This window comes from Cydia fagiglandana, chromosome 11 (genome assembly GCF_963556715.1).
Source record: "Cydia fagiglandana chromosome 11, ilCydFagi1.1, whole genome shotgun sequence".
NCBI classification, from domain to species: Eukaryota; Metazoa; Arthropoda; class Insecta; order Lepidoptera; family Tortricidae; genus Cydia; species Cydia fagiglandana.
In genome coordinates, this window is record NC_085942.1 from 1,307,161 (window position 1) to 1,324,450 (window position 17,290).

Genomic DNA, 17,290 nt, shown 5'->3' on the forward strand with positions numbered 1-17,290 from the left:
CTCTAGTTCGTCTCTAATCTTGCAATTATCTCGTTTCCCGTATACGCCTGCATCTTGACGCTTGTAACTCGCACTGCATCTAACGGAATCATTTCACGCTATAGCAAGTGACGATGACGCAGCCGCGAATGTGACATGCAAAATCATCGACGCCCATACAACATGCATAAACTTGTCTGCAATGTTGCACGATGATTTACAACTTATTTAGCAGAAATGGGGCAACGGTTTACGAGTATAAGCGTGAATATACATAAACATTGGACCCGATTCGGATTATGAAATAGACATCTATTAGACATCTTTTAGACATCACCAAGATACGATAATAATAATATGTTTAAGATCTAACCTGTCAAATTTGACATTTGCGCGATTCTGGAGATACTCTTGAACGATTTCCACAGGATATGACTTAGAGATCTAATTCACATCTATTAGATATCTTACTCTAACGTAAAAGTGACATTAGTTGCTCGAATTGCGCTGCAAAAGAGAACTAGTTGATATCTAAACTATAACGTATCTAGAATGGATCTAGTACGTGTCGTCTCTTGTGAATATCTTGAAGTTCAAATACAGCAGATTATAGCATATTAGCGTCCCACGGTCCAAATACTAGTACAATGAAGTGTAAAAATGTCGGTAGGTAAAGTGTCATTCTATGGAACTTGCTATGTAAATAAAAGTCACTAGTAAATTCATCATTCAGAGACAATTTCAATATGGCGGTTTGTTTACATAGTTAGCAAGTTCCATAGAATGACACTTTAGGTAGGTACATGTATATAACTTACTCAAAAATATGTCCCATAGTTCTTGATTCGCGGACATAAGAGCCATGTGACATATTTTTTAGTACGTATGATGGCCAGCCTAATTTGAACTTGACTATAAGCAAAGACATATATAACTTCGTATAAGATGAATAAAATGTAAGAAAAAAACGTGCCCCGGAAATCAAGAAAAAGTCATTCTCGGACAGATGGCGCACATACCTTTGGCCTAGGGTCGGCTAGATGGCGTGACGACCCCGTTTCATATTTAACAATTTTAACACATAGATATCAGAGAATGAACATGGGTAAAAATGATATAAAAATAAAATCATTTATCCCTATATAGCAGCGGTCGGCAACCTTTTAGCAGCCAAGGGCCACATAGTAGTTAACGGAGGTGACGCGGGCCGTACTTTGTTAATATTTATGACTTTATGAGACATTGTCGCGGGTCACTATTACATACAAAATAGCCAAGGCGGCACTCGGGCTGCAAGTGACAGTTTCACGAGCCGCATGCGGCCCGCGTGCCCCAGGTTCCCGACCGCTGCTATATAGGTACACATTTTAATTTTATACGTGTTTATTTTGAGTTTTAGTCATGTGTCGATAGATGGCAGTAAATTTACTGTGACTACAAAATTCACAATGACAGGACCCCTCTATACTATCTATTCTTTTTGCTATAGGTAAGTATGTATTTACTATTATAGAATATAAGAAAATAATGTTTTAGCAGACCGTTGTAACTGATGTTTATCTGATAGCAGAAAAAGAAAAATATTATACCATATTACTCGTAAATAGCAAGTCCAACGGATATTTGCTGCGTACCTATAAAATACCGAATTTGTTTATTTAAAGACAAAATATCGTTTCCTGCGTTTTTATTAGAATTACTCTTATAGTCTTTTTATTAACCCATGTTTATAACTGGATTCACTCATATATTTTAGTATTTATTTCCAGGGAATAAGGCTCAAAATCGTGCAAGTATAACTAAGCAATAAAGATCAGAGTCTAGATAATAAATCACAGAAACGGAATATAAAAATGCTTTTTTACAGTTCGCGTCGACACATGATATTTTACACGTCAACAATTTTTTTCTGTTTTTGCGGGAGGATAAATAATAATTACAGTTTAGTTTGGCCAAAAATTCTTTTGTAAGTCCGGGTGTTCTTGTCTACGGGTCGCATTTTTTAACCAATTCTCGTGAAATGTGGTGAGCAGTTTTGATAATTATTAATTACCTTTATAGTTTTTGTTGTCGATTCAGTTTTTGGTAATATTAGCAAATAACATGATGGGGATTTCGCGAGGTATATGGCTCGCAGAGCCACTATATAATATACCTATACTTAAGTATGCTAGTTTTAAGGTATTTATGTATGGGCACTACAACGGGAGTCGTGGAGGTCAGGGGGAGAGGCCTTGGCCCAGCAGTGGGACCCCACAACAGGCTAACTAAAAAAAAAATGTATGGGCCACTATAGTTGCCTGAAATAAAGATTTTCATTAATTAATTATTAATAGTATGTATAAACCGTATATCCTCGTAAAGGTAATATAGAAACTTGTACTTTGTTAAAATACCTACAAAAGTTAATAACAGACCCGTATAACATGCTTTTATAAAACGAATCCGATTCTTTTTATCTTTCGTACTCATATTTCTCGTAAAATCTCTTTTTTTGTGCAAGGACCATTAACAAGCACAGCGTACAAATATGGTAATAAGTTCAAAAATCTCATTAAACATTCTTATCACATTAAAGCACTGTTACGGACGTAAAAAATGACATGCAAAGTGATTATGCCATACTTGCCATAGCAGGAAAACATGGATTTTTGAGCGTGCGCGCAATAATCGTGAAGGGGTCAATACACACTCGAATAATAATTATATAAGTATTATTTTGTAGCGTTTCAATAAATTGAATTTTTTAATCGTCAAACACTAAAGAAATAAGCGGCCTAATTTATTAGTCTGATAATATTATTAAGTTGTCAGGTATAAAACTATGTATTAGGTATATATCAGTACAAAATCGCGAAATGTGCGCCTAAGATTTAGTGCCGATCTTCTGTGAAACACAGGCATAGGTATTTAATATTTTAAAACAGGTTACTATTTCACGTTAAAATATATGAGTGACCCATTTTATATATTTCTATGAAAGGAGGGCAAATTTGCAATATACGCTCTACGATTTCCATACTGCCGTATTCGAACTTCAAGATATTACTATTCTAGATACGTTATAGTTTAGATATCAACTAGTTCTCTTTTGCAGCGCAATTCGGGCAACCAATGTCACTTTTACGATAGATAGAGTAAGATATCTAAATAGTAGACGTGAATTAGATCTCTAGGTTATATCCTGTGGAAATCGTTCAAGAGTATCTCCAGAATCGCGCAAATGTCAAATTTGACAGGTTAGATCTTAAAAACATATCGTTATCGTATCTTGGTGATGTCTAATAGATGTCTATTTCATAATCCGAATCCCATAGTCTAGTATTCCATTGATTCAATATGCTTGTCAATAACATGTAGCCACGCCCTTACCTTAGTTTCATGAAGGCTATTTTTACCGCGACACTTAAAGGACAGAATTAATGACGGTCCTGACTGAATCATTAAATTCTTGTAGGAAGTTATCTTATTGTTTCTATGACCTTTATAAGACTTGCACTCCGTCAATGGATCGATTTGGAGATTTAATCGGCACAGAAATTACTAACATTAGTCAATGATTGTAAAACAATGTTTCCTTATTTGACAATTATTGTTATTAGAGAGGTGCTTAGAAACCGTGTGTTGTTAGGATATGTAGATAGGTAAGTATATGCATTTTATGAAAGGTTGAATATTAAACCCGGGTTATTATTGGACCCGGGGATGTCCTTAAACTATGTCCAAGGCCCACCATTGGACGGGCAGCAGCGTCCCTCAAATTCGGTGTACTCGACTGCGATCGCCAACCCGCCTGCCAAGCGTGGCGATTATGGCATTCACCCCCCATTCGGCACGTATGGAGGTCCAAGGGGGAAGCCTATGTTCAGCAGTGGACGTCTTATGGCTGAGATGATGATGATGATGTTGAATATTAAAATTGCTTTCATTATCACCGTTTAAACACCTCATTCCTAATATTATTATTCGCAAGAATGCTAATTGCCACCATTTTTTATTGTTTTTATTTAATTGCATCCTTATTTGACAATTATTGTTATTAGAGAGGTGTTTAGTAACCGTGTGTTGTTAGGCATAATAATGTAGATCGGTAAGTATATTCATTTTATGAAAGGTTGAATATTAAAATTGGTTTCATTAACATCGTTTGAACACCTTTTTTTGTACCTAATATTATTATTCGCAAGAATTCTAATTGCCACGACTTTATAGTTAAATGTAAAGTTGGTTTATTCTTAATCTTATGACTACAAATAAAATTTTGATATTATTTGGTAACACAAATATATTATTAATTGAACGAATCTGCACAAAAATCCGTTCATCCGTTAACCGATCGTGCTGTTAATGGATTAATTAATACACACGCACGGAAACACGCACGCTTTCGTGCCAGGTTGTCCAAAACACTCTTATACAGCGTTTATACGGCCAATTACCCCTCAACGTGAAAAACTAGGTTTTTTGTATTGTTTGTGGCTTTTCGGAAGGGGTATATTAGGCCTACTAGAAAAAAAAGGTTATATTGTACAGTCAGCGCCAAAAGTCGCGTATCAGAGTATGCGTCTAATTAAAATATCTGCCATTCTTTGATAGCTTAACAAAAATAAATATGGCTCTATATATAGAACAATTAAACTTTTGCACATAATTTTGAACGCGAACTGTTTAAAGTATATATGCTGCCTCAATTTGGAAATGTATTTGAGAAAAGATACCTGTCGATCGATCTCCCATACAAATGAATTTCGTGCCTTTTTCTACTATACTGACAACATTGGCTTGCAATAACATAAACTCGTAGACAAAAGAGGAACGTAAAAAAAGTTTAAGTACTAATTTTGAAATTACTGTAAGTGCTGTAATCCAGTCATTAAATCTTTTTTTTGCATTCCTCTAAATTTGTTCATGAGTATATGTAAACTAAGTATATTGCAGCCCCTTTTTCTGTAATTTTACGGTTATTTATTTATTTATCGTATGGGTATTAAAATTTCGCCCTGCTCAGGTAAGCAGCCGCTTCTTTAGCCAGGATATTGAAGTCATTCACATGGCCCATATATTTAGTGAGGGGACACTCCAGCACTATGTGTTCGATGGTCTGGTCTGTGTGTCCACACTCGCAGGCAGGAGAGGCGCTCCAACCTCATTTTACGGTTAAAATATTTTGTAGCATAATAACGTGAACTCCGTTTACAGTTCAAGTTGAACCATTTGGGCCAGTTGCTTAGTGGGTCAAGATAAATATTCTAAACCACATTATCGTTTACTGCGCCGCGTAAAACAATTACTTTCTATGAAACATCTTATTTCTGCTGTGTTATTTATAACTGTTTATGTTATAAAGCTCTTCGCTTACAGTTCTTCAATAAATAATTATAAGTGAAGTTTATTTCAACGATCACTGTAAATTAATTATTGACTCAGAAATTATGAGTTATATTGATTGCTGTATGTTAATGTTACTGTTTGATTGTTTCAGGTACAATCTTAATTTCAAGCTCAACATTATATTATTAATATCTATTAATCAATAGGCAATAGTAATCTTACTATTACCTTGAGAGAGAGAGAGAAAAATGGGAGATCCTTGTAACTGTGTAAGTACGTATATGCGAAGGGTGGGTTCCACATTTCGATACAAACTCTGCCCGGACTTTAAGTACCCATCAACAAAATTATCCAATTTTTATCTAATATACCTAGACTAATAATTAATAAATATATAATATATTATAGTCTCTCAAGCCATTTCCGTCTGTAGAAAGAGCAGCAAATTAAAAAAATGTAGGCGTTATGACGTTATTTACCAGTTGGCAGTTCCTATGGCTACCCTGTTTGAGGCAAACAGCCGCCTGCGCTCTGTAGAAGACGAGAATACATACAATACGTGACAAGACGTACTAAGGACTTTAGAAGACCGGTCCGGCATACTAATAGGTTCCTAAGTGGCTCAAAACTACTAGTTGCCAGCTTGTTATGAATTGTTTTGATATGATAATGGTGGAATAAAAGAGGAATGTGGATTAATTGATATTTATTATGGGATATTTTATTGCATTAAATTTAAAATAATAAAAAAATGAAGTTGATATAGCTCAAACACCGACATGAATAATATATAAAGGATATACATTAAGGAGTACATTGTATACCTAAGTAATACATTAAAGGCTGACTTTTCGATATAAAAATACACCATACTTGTAAACAAAAGCAAAAGAATAGCAAACATTAATCAACAAAATAACAATTGAGGATCGAAAAATCAGGCTTAACTATAACATAAGCTTTCTATAAACTAAAAAATACATGTTGAATATTTAATAAGGATATATCATCGACACCTAATATATTTAAGTGAATATGCGTAGTATACGTAGCGGTAAAAACAGTAATAGGCATAGGCACCTTTATTTAATTTATCAAAGTGACTGACTTGACATTGTCGCAATGACAATCGTCGCACCTTTTAATGTTCCCTGCTTCATCACGGCGTACACAGACGCAAGCGGCCCCTCCAGTACCAATGCAAGTGCACTTGGAGTCATCACATTCGCATTTACAGGAGCCACACTTGCAATCATCGCATTTTACTAGCTGCCCCTTGTCCTGGCGAATGCAAACGCAAGGTTTCCCCTCAGTTGAGATGCAAGTACATCCGCCCTTGTCACACTTATTCCCAGTTTTGGAACATGTTTCGTTAAGGCACGTGCAATCGTCGCATTTCTTGATTTTTCCATTTTCATCACGGCATACACAGACGCAAGCGGCTCCTCCAGTACCAATGCAAGTGCACTTGGAGTCATAACATTCGCATTTACAGGAGCCACACTTGCAATCATCGCATTTTAAAAGTTCTCCCTTCTCTTGACGGATGCAAATGCAGGATTTTCCCTTAGTTGAGATGCAAGTACATCCACCCTTGTCACACTTATTCCCAGTTTTGCAACATGTTTCGGTAATGCACTTGCAATCATCACATTTCTTGATTTTTCCATTTTCATCACGGCATACACAAATGCAAGTGGCTCCTTCAGTAGCAATGCAAATGCATTTAGAATCATCGCATTTGCAGTTGCAAGAGTTGCACTTGCAGTTATTGCATTTCGCAATGTTCCCTTTGCTGTCCTGACCAATACAAACGCAGGGTTTTCCATCAGTTGAGATGAAAATACAGCCGTCCTTGTCACATTTTCCCTCGCAAGTCTTCCCAGGTTTGCAGCAAGCGTCGCTAACGCAGTTACAATCATTGCATTTCTTAATTTTTCCGTTTTCATCACGGTAGACGCAGATGCAATCAGCTCCTTTCGTAGCAATACAAGTGCATTTAGAATTATCACATTTGCAGTTGCAAGAGTTGCACTTGCAGTCATTGCATTTCACAATATTACTTTTGTTGTCCTGACAAATACAAACGCAGGATTTTCCTTCAGTTGAGATGCAGACACAGCCGTCTTTGTCACATTTCTTGTCGCAAGTCTTCACAGGTTTGCAACAAGTTTCAGTATCGCAGTTGCAGTCATCACATCTCTTGATTTTTCCATTTTCATCACGGCATACACATATGCAAGTAGCTCCTTTAGTAGCAATGCAAGTGCACTTGGAATCGTCACACTTGCAATTGCCACATTTCACAAGCTTCTCTTTAACTTCTTTAGTGACACAAAGGCAAGGTTTTTCTTTAGTAGGAACGCAGACGCATCCTTTATTGTCGCTTTTCCTCTGACAAGCTTGGCATGGTTGAGGATTGCAGTTGCCTGCAGCGCAGTTGCAGTCACTGCATTTTATTTTCCCACTTTCGTAACGGCTACAAGTCTTACTAGCCTCGCCAGTGGCATCGCAAGTGTTTTTAGTATCGACGCAATTGCACTTGCAATCGTCGCATTTCTTTATTTTGCCACTTTCGTCAAGGCATACGCAAATGCAATTGGCCCCTCCAGTAGCAATGCAAGTACACTTGGAATTGTCGCATTTGCACTTGCATTCCTTGTTAATCTTGTTGCAATTTCCCTTGCAACCGTCGCATTTTATTAACATTCCTGTTTCGTCGCGACGTACACAAATACAAGTGCATTCACCCGTGGTAAAGCAGGTACAATTGTTACATTGGCAGGACTTGCACTGATATTGGTTCTTCTCTTGAAGGCAGATGCAGGATTCTCCGCCACTTTGGATACAGAAGCAGTTGATGTTGTTGCATTCCATGTTGCATTGGAGTTTGTTTGGTGCTTGGCAGCAAGGCATGTTGACCCGGAATTTGTCTGTAATGTAAAACTGTTATGTTAATCAAACTTGTTTTTAATTGAAGTTGATAATATTATGGGTAGGTTGTAAATGAAAACTTGTGCATAAATTGTGTCTGGTATGAGGAACAAGTAGTAAGAATGTTTTTATTAAACCCTGACTAACTAATACAAACAAAAGATATATACACAGTTACACATACACAATAAAAACGTAGACTATAATGTACCTATAATGTCCTAAATATAAGTTTCAGATAATTAGGACCAATAGGTCAGGAAATGAATGCTCAAAAAACGTTGTAGAGGGAAATGCTAGGAACACAATTTTTGACTCCGTAACTTTGTTTAGACTAGTTAGGAGGTGAACATATCAAAAGTCCCCGGCTGTAGCCCCGGTGCTGCGGGGTAGAGGGGGGTAAGAAGGTCGAATTTTTCGGTTTTTCATTGATATCTTGGAAACTTTGCATCTTAGCGACATGACTACTAAGACAAACCGAAAGCTCATAAAATTAGTTACAAGTTTTATCTGTCAAGTTTTTCGATATCTTGAATAGTTTTTGAGATAGACGCTCTTGAAAGTTTATTTAGGGATTTTAATGTTATCTTGATATCTACATCAGTGATGCTGTTAGGCCATGTTTGGCATCATTTTCGTATAAATCGGGGGTGCTGAATTCATTTATGGTATCACATTGACACTATTCCGAAGTAAAACCAAAATTAAAAAAATATATATTTTTGAAAATCCCTCTTCACGCTTAAACCGCTGAACCAATTTCGTTGAAATTTGGTACAGAAATAGTTTCAGTCTCGACACAGCACATAGGATAGTTTTTATAACCAAAAGCATCTTTTGAGGATGTGAAAAGTGGGGTGGAAGTTTGTATGGGGAGTCAGTAACCGCTGAACCGGTTTAGGTGAAATTTAGGATGGTATACATCTGTGATTTAGATGAAAATGATACCTAACATGACTTCAAACCTTACCTTAAAGCAGTATGAACCTCAGGAATTCAGTTTCGTCGATGAAGTTTAATTCCCCCCATACTCCATTTCAAAACTTTAAAGGATGATTATTGAGATAAAAAGTATCTTATGTCCTGTCTTGGGACTCGAAATATCTGTATACCAAATTACAATTAAATCGGTTGAGCGGTTTAAGCGTGAAGAGGAATTTTAAAAAAAAGGTATTTGTTTAAAGTTTATATGTTTTTTCTTAGGAATGGTGTCAATGTGATACCAAAAATGAATTCAGCATCCCCGATTTATACGAAAATGATACCAAACACGGCCTAGCAGCTTCACTAATGTAGATATTAAGATAAAATTGAAAGCCCTAAATAAACTTTCAAGAGCGGATATCTCAAAAACTATTCAAGATATCGAAAAACTTGACTGAATAAAACTTGTAACAATTTTTATCAGCTTTTGGTTTGTCTCAGTAGTCATGTCGCTAAGACGCATAGTTTCCAAGATATTAGTGAAAAACCGAAAAATGAGACCTTCTTTCCCCCCTCTCCCCCCCAGCACCGGGGCTACGGCCGGGGACTTTTGATATGTTCACCTCCTAATTAATCCAAACAAAGTTACGGAGTCAAAAATTGTGTTCCTAGCATTTCCCTCTATAACTTCTTATTTCTTGGCCTACAAGGAGACTTTAAAAAAACCGGGCAAGTGCGAGTCGGACTCGCGCACGAAGGGTTCCGTACCATAATTTAAAAAAAAAAGCAAAAAAAAACGGTCACCCATCCAAGTACTGACCACTCCCGACGTTGCTTAACTTTGGTCAAAAACACGTTTGTTGTATGGGAGCCCCATTTAAATCTTTATTTTATTCTGTTTTTAGTATTTGTTGTTATAGCGGCAACAAAAATACATCATCTGTGAAAATTTCAACTCTCTAGCTATCACGGTTCGTGAGATACAGCCTGGTGACAGACGGACGGACGGACAGCGAAGTCTTAGTAATAGGGGACCCTATTACCCTTTGGGTACGGAACCCTAAAAAAGAAGAGGCGGTCCTCTATTCCTCATTTTTCGTCAATGCAAAGTCAAATACAAAATTAATTTAGTAACAAGGCAGTCAGGTAAGGAAGACAGGCAAGGAACGCAGGACAGTTTAGTTTTACTACAAAAAATAATTACGAGTAGGTACAAAAGTAAAATTGAAAGTTTACATAATGTATAATCTGTTAAAAAAATTAGTTGTGAGTAATAAATTGCCTATTACGTTGACTACTAAAACTTAGATGAATATAACGACGCGTTAAAATACGTCAATTCGTCAGAACGTAATACCGAAGGAAAAATATTTACATACAATACATTAAGAAAACTCAAGTCTTCTGCGACCAGTGAAACCTGTGTCGAAACGTCGGAAATAAATGCCAGCAAAATAATTCACATTGTACCTGTTAAAAATATCTTTAAACACCTATATATAAATACATATACACATGTACAAAGCGAAGGTTTTAATTCTACTCTCAAATCATCAAATAATATAAGTAGGTGATCGCTCTACATGTCCTGGCAAGCAATTCACAAATATAAACATCTAGTTGAACGGCCTTTATCAAAAACAATTAGCAATCTCACCTTATCAATGATCCCTTCCCACAGCGCTCAATTGACTCGTACTGATAACCGCTGCGCGCGCGCCGTATATATTCGAATTCCAAATCGTGTGCAACAGTACCGTGCGCAGCGCAGTGCGCACCGCACGTTGATAACAGTGGTAGTTGTGGTGGAAACGAGTGCAACTTTTGTACTGGAATGTTCTGGGTTTTATGACGAGTTTTCTAGGAATATTGATTGTGTCACAAGGAGAGGAAAGTTTGTGTAGAGTTTTTCTGTATTTTGAGGTCGTTCAAAACGTGTCCAGCATTTGTAGAATGTACTGGAATGTGTTGGCATACGTGTTTTATGACGCTTTTTCTAGGTAAATTGACTCTATTGAGTTAAGATTTATAGCAGAGTCCTTTTTAATATTTCTTATATTTTTGCCAATAGGAAAATGCGTGTTCTCTGGTTTTGTAAACATATTTTATCTGTATTTGAGTTGTTTATGATCGTGGGTAAGGCTTGTACTGGGAGTTTTGGGGTTGAGTTATAAGTTTTCTATGAATATAGAGTAGCCAATTGACAATTTCCTCATGAGCAACAGTATCGTTGCAGAGCAGTGCGCACCGCTCGGTCTGAGTGGGAAAAAGGTGGTTAGAAACGTGTGCACACTACGTACTGGAAAGTTTGAGGTTGTGTGATATATTTTCTAGGAAAATTTAGTGACCGTTTGTGCTATAAAGATTTGCAAATAGGAGAAAAATTTACCTTCACAGTTATTTTCCTCCAATAGAAAAGTCCAAGTAAAAGTGCTGTCACTGTGGTTGAATATTCTGGATTACGTGGCATTGAGGTTTTTTGTGCTAAAATTTACTGAACATTAAAATTACTTACTTAAGAAACAAACTAAGTACAGCAAACAAAAGTAATAAAAGAGATAGAAGTAGTAGGTATCATCAGGTTAAATTGGTTAGTCATTTAGAATAACAATGGCATGACGTCACGCACCTGTTCACAGTCGCACAGTGCGTGTGACGTCACCTGTCTTCCTCGGTACACGAACCGATGTTGCAATACTGTCTGGTAATATAGAAATAAAACAAAATTGTTGACAATCTTTCTTATACAAATCGACTCGACAATATACTATACTATATTTCTAACCATCGAACGAATGTGGACACTTTTCATCAGTGATCTCCAAGCCGCTTTGTCTTGTGCCCAGTGCATGCTAGCCTGCAATGTGGCGTTTGTCTCTGACGTGGCCAACCAGTGGCCACACGTCCATCCATAGGCTTCCTTGCCATGCGTAAAGTAATAATGAGCTCTTCAGGCTAAGATCGGGCCCTGTCCTATTCAGATGGCCGAAGAAACCTCACCCTACACATATAGAGTCAATAAAGTATGCCGGTCATATCCAAGGCAAGTAACATCGCCCACTCTTTCCTCTTTGGTACCGATTGGGCTATATTCTCGCTATTTCAGCTCAAGTAAAAGGTGGCTTGAGAAACTGGTCCTATTTGCCAGGTGACATTTAATATGTATTTATTGCTGAAGAAAAAGACACTAAAAACGATGTTTTGCAAGAATTTTTGAATAACATTTTTGAAAAATATATGGAGGTTCCGCACCTCGATTGCACCAGCAATTTGGTTGATAATTTTGATAGCGTCATTGAGCCTACCCGTAACCTACAGCGTCTAGAAATTCTAAGCGGCCTAGTCTCATTAAACATCAGAATAAATAAAAAACCGGACAAATGCGAGCTGGTCTTGCCCACCGAGGGTTCCGTACTTTTTAGTACCTATTTGTTGTTATAGCGGCAACAGAAATACATCATATGTGAAAATTGGTCACGGTTCATGAGATACAGCCTGGTTACAGACAGACGGACAGAGGAGTCTTAGTAATAGGGTCCCGATTTTACCCTTTAGGTACGGAACCCTGAAAAGACTGTAATGTTGATCAAATAATCACAAACAACAGTAGAACTGTTTAAGTATGTACAAGTACATAATATTCTAATTAAACGTTTAAATGTATCTTTTCGATCAGATAATGGAATCCGATTGGACCGCAACACAATGGAGAGCAGAACGGTGAAATTGGACATTCGGTGAAAGCGAGAATTTGCATGTTCTGTTTAGATCCTTTAACGTACTGACTCAGACACTCTTATAATACTGATTTCATTTGTTTTCGATAGTTAGTAAACAAGGATATAAATTGTTATGGACCTACTGTCTTATGAACATAAGGAATTTCACACATTCACCGCTAAGCTACGTCGTATTTTTAAACGTCAAACTTCTATGAAATTATGACGTATAAATAACACTTACACTGCGTGGGCTAATATCGAAATCGCTGCAGACTTTTCTTGATTTTGTCGCTATTAATACTAACAAAGTAAAGAAATTAATAGCGAGTAAGAAAATTTACATACAAAACATATAAACTTGTTAATCTTACATATTTTAGTTTTAATTAAGGTCTTAAAATGAAACCAGAGCCCACAATGATCAGGAAATGAAGTGGACATGATAATGTAATCCCAGATGCATAACTCTTCCAGGAAGGCATGCGTATGCGACACTCCACTTCCTGTTGAAGCGCCTACAGCCTTCAATTAACTAGTGCTGTATCTCTACACTTACCTCAATATAATTATGTTACAATATTTTTACCTCATTAAGCAGTGTTGCCAACTCGGATTTTGAAAAAATGCTAGACTAATGTTATGCCAAAATTATGCCAAAGATTTTTGAAACACCTATGCTAAAAATGGTAAAATATCACTTGAAATTAGACACTTAAAACACATACATTTTTCAAATTTACTGCCTTTTTCTACTGACAAGATCTGCTTGACCAACTTTATATAGTCCGTTGACATCCATCCGTCGACAAAAATCAAAATTCATATGAAAATATGAACCACATAAGGCGATGGCGCATATTGTTGCTGCCAAGTTGGTGCAAACTTGGCTTAGACTAGATTATGCTAAAAAATATGCCAGAATGCTAAATAGAACATTTTGGTGCCAAAGCAAGTGAAAATATGCCAGATCTGGCATCATATTTATGCCAAGTTGGCAACACTGTCATTAAGATCTTACTAATTAAAGAGAGAACAAGTAAACGGAGGACTTTTCTTTCGATTACCACCTTTTACACTGACATATTCGCCAGCCTTTCTATGCATCTCGCTCATACTCGCATATTAACGAGATGTATAGACAGTAAGTTACGCAGACGTTAGCGAATATGTCAGTTTGACACTGCTAAGGCAGTAGTGGTCAGATACTCGTATTAGATACTCAGTATTATGCGGTCTCAATACTTACTAGGAGCATTCCACGGGCTGTCCCGTACAAACGCATTTTATTTCCAGTGTTGCGACTTTTTTCTCGGCATTCAAAGCAGGCGATTATTTTTCTGTGCATATTTTTGACCATTTGTCATAGAAAAGGAAACTCTTATTCTTATACCTTTAAATCTTCAGAAACTTCGCGTTTGTACGGGACAACGGTAGACGATTTCGTGGAATGCTCCACTACCAATATGTCGCGTGTCTCGTATGTACAGTCATCAGCAATAGTATCTTACACAACTAGGGCCGCAAAAATATATGACGCGCTCTTATTGCGCTCCAAATAAGAACGTGTCACATATTTTTGCGGCCCTAGTTGTGTAAGATACTATTGCTGATGACTGTACGATCGAGGAATTCTATTTCAGTACCATTTCGTACCTTGTCACAGTGACAATAGCATGAGGTCTCTAGCGACATTCATATTGATTGTCACTGTGACGTAATGGTCATGGGCTATAACCGCGAAAATCGAAGTTCGCAAATTGCGGACATTTTTCTCTGTCATTCTAATTACGCCTTCATCGGAGTAAAAGAGAAAGATCCCCGCAATTTGCGAATTTCGGTTTTTGCGGTAGACGCCCTGAAATTAAATTCTTTGACTGTACAATACAAAAAGTTATGTCGTCCTCAATGTGAGGTAACTACTTAGCTCAAAGTTGAACCTTTTCCCTGTCAAAGAGGGTAAATGGTTAAGATTATGACATTTATCTAGAACATAGACTAGGAATCCTCTAGACCGAGTTTAGAGCAATTATTTCATGCAACCGATGATGCCCAAAATGCGGGAGTGCGCGGGACGAGGTGAGCGAAGTCCCGTGCCGTGATGGTCCGTTCAAAGACACGGACGTCACACAAAGACACTTTCGACTTGAACATGGAGTAAAATTTACCGTATGCGTGGCAGAGGGGGTGGCGCGACTATGCTCAGTCTGGAGGATGTTTTGTCTGTGATCTAGAACAAGTCTGTGTTGTCGCAGTTTGCGAAGCTATTCCATACATTGTTGCATTGAGGCTGCTTGTTTAATATACTGTTATAGTTTTATTTAAATGTACTTATTTAAGGGCCTGTCTGTGCCATAAACATTTAACTTTACTTACGAAACTTTATCTAGGTTTGTCATTTCTTTCATTTATGTTGCAATTTTCACAGTAATGTTAAAATATTAATACAGGGTGCTTCCTGTAACAGGATCAATAAATTAAACTAAAGGCTGTACTCCTCAAACTGACCAACATTTGTTCAGCAACTTTTAAAAAGTTTGAATCCTTTAGACTTCCTCTGTTTCATACAAAATAAATATTGCCTTCAATGTACGCTGACATCAGTGTGTTTGACGTTTCTTGTCACGCTTTTAACATAACAAAATTTGCAATACATCAATGCGTCTTAGAATAAACTTTAAAGTGTAATAAAAATCAACACATGAGTTATTTTCAAAAGTTGCTGAACAAATGTTGGTTAGAGCCTACAGTTTAATTTATTGCTCCTGTTACAGAAAACACACTGTATATGTAAATACTATAATAGCTTCTGCCGGTTTCGTTTGCGTGGGGTGATGTTGATGATCATTAATAAAAAATCTTTGTCCTATCTCAGTCTCAAACTGTTCCCATACCAATTTTTAACTTAATCGTTTCAGCGGTTTAAGCGCAAAGACGTACGTAACACACAGACAATACCAATGTACCTACTTTCGCATTTTTAGGGTTCCGTACCCAAAGGGTAAAACGGGACCCTATTACTAAGACTCTGCTGTCCGTCCGTCCGTCCGTCTGTCACCAGGCTGTATCTCATGATCCGTGATACCTAGAGAGTTGAAATTTTCACAGATGATGTATTTCTGATGCCGCTATAACAACAAATACTAAAAACAGAATAAAATAAAGATTTAAGTGGACTGCCATACAACAAACGTGATTTTTGACCGAAGTTAAGCAACGTCGGGCAGGGTCAGTACTTGGATAGGTGACCGTTTTTTTGCCTTTTTTTGCATTATGGTACGGAACCTTGGTGCGCGAGTCCGACTCGTACGTGCCCGGTTTTTAATATTAGTACAGATAATGTAATATCTAGATATCAAATTGTTCATTAAATGGAACTAAAAATGTTTGCTCCTGATATAGGTACATAGTTAGGTACTACACTCACTACTTAGGAACAGTTATGATACTTATTCTGTGGTCGAGTACTACTCGTGTATTCTAATTAAATAAATAAGTTCACACATTTAAATAACTATTTATAACATAGTAGTAGTAGTAGTAGTAAACTCTTTATTGTACAAAAAGACATATTAAAAATAACATACAATTAGCAAGAAGTACAAAGGCGAACTTATCCCTTTGAGGGATCTCTTTCATAGTCATACGTCAACAACTAGACAACTATTATTTATATTCGCTATTCAACAATTTATTCGCCATCGCCATTGACTACAAAACGTCCTCGGCCCGTCCAAAATTAAACGATTCAGAACTCTATTTCGTCACATTAAGATTGCTTTTTCTTCTTCAGACTTATGCAAATAAGTCCCTCCTTGTACGAAAATGTCGCAGTTTTAAGAAATGAGATAATAACTCTTGTTTTACCGCGTTAAGCTTAAACTGTCGTATCACCATTTGAAAATTCATTCAATTTTGTACCTTGTGCCTTTATAATAAGTTCTACTTTGGAATGAGTTTTAAAATGCATATACGTCGGGAATGTTATTAGTTTTAGTTTTATCAGAAATGCCATTAGTCCCGATAAAGTAAAAAGTCTGTCAAGTTTCGCAATAACTTATTGAGTGTTTTGCATAAACTAGGTATTTTAAAATCGGTCCTAGAGATCTTGCATTTGTGGGTAGGTATACTTTAATTTAATATTTCTTTAATATAATCTATCAAGATTATATTACGGTTACATATACTTACCTTTAAACATCACTTGTTTCCTCTTATGGATACGTACAATATTAAAAGCCGACATTTCGCTGACCTAAAAGATGTATACTGTACCTAATGAATGAATTACGGGACTACATTTAGGTATCTTTATTACACGTGTGAATAGTTTTGAGTATTTTTTTGCTTTTTTTTTCGCTCTTTGGTCTAAAGTTCCCACACTTGACCTAAGCGAAATAGGG

General features: G+C 36.8%; 2 protein-coding genes across 2 annotated transcripts in view; one reads left to right on the forward strand and one right to left on the reverse strand.

Annotated features, from left to right (window-relative positions):
* Window positions 1–17,290, forward strand: part of LOC134668783 (uncharacterized) — a 205,760-nt gene that overhangs the window by 27,401 nt on the left and 161,069 nt on the right. The gene's annotated exons all lie outside the window — the stretch shown is intronic.
* LOC134668720 (balbiani ring protein 3-like) lies at window positions 6,197–10,860 on the reverse strand. The gene is made up of 2 exons (XM_063526161.1): window positions 10,826–10,860; window positions 6,197–8,243 (listed from the first exon to the last, which is right to left on the reverse strand). Exon 2 carries the CDS (start codon window positions 8,224–8,226, stop codon window positions 6,397–6,399), a length of 1,830 nt encoding a protein of 609 aa, XP_063382231.1. The 5' UTR covers window positions 8,227–8,243; window positions 10,826–10,860; the 3' UTR covers window positions 6,197–6,396.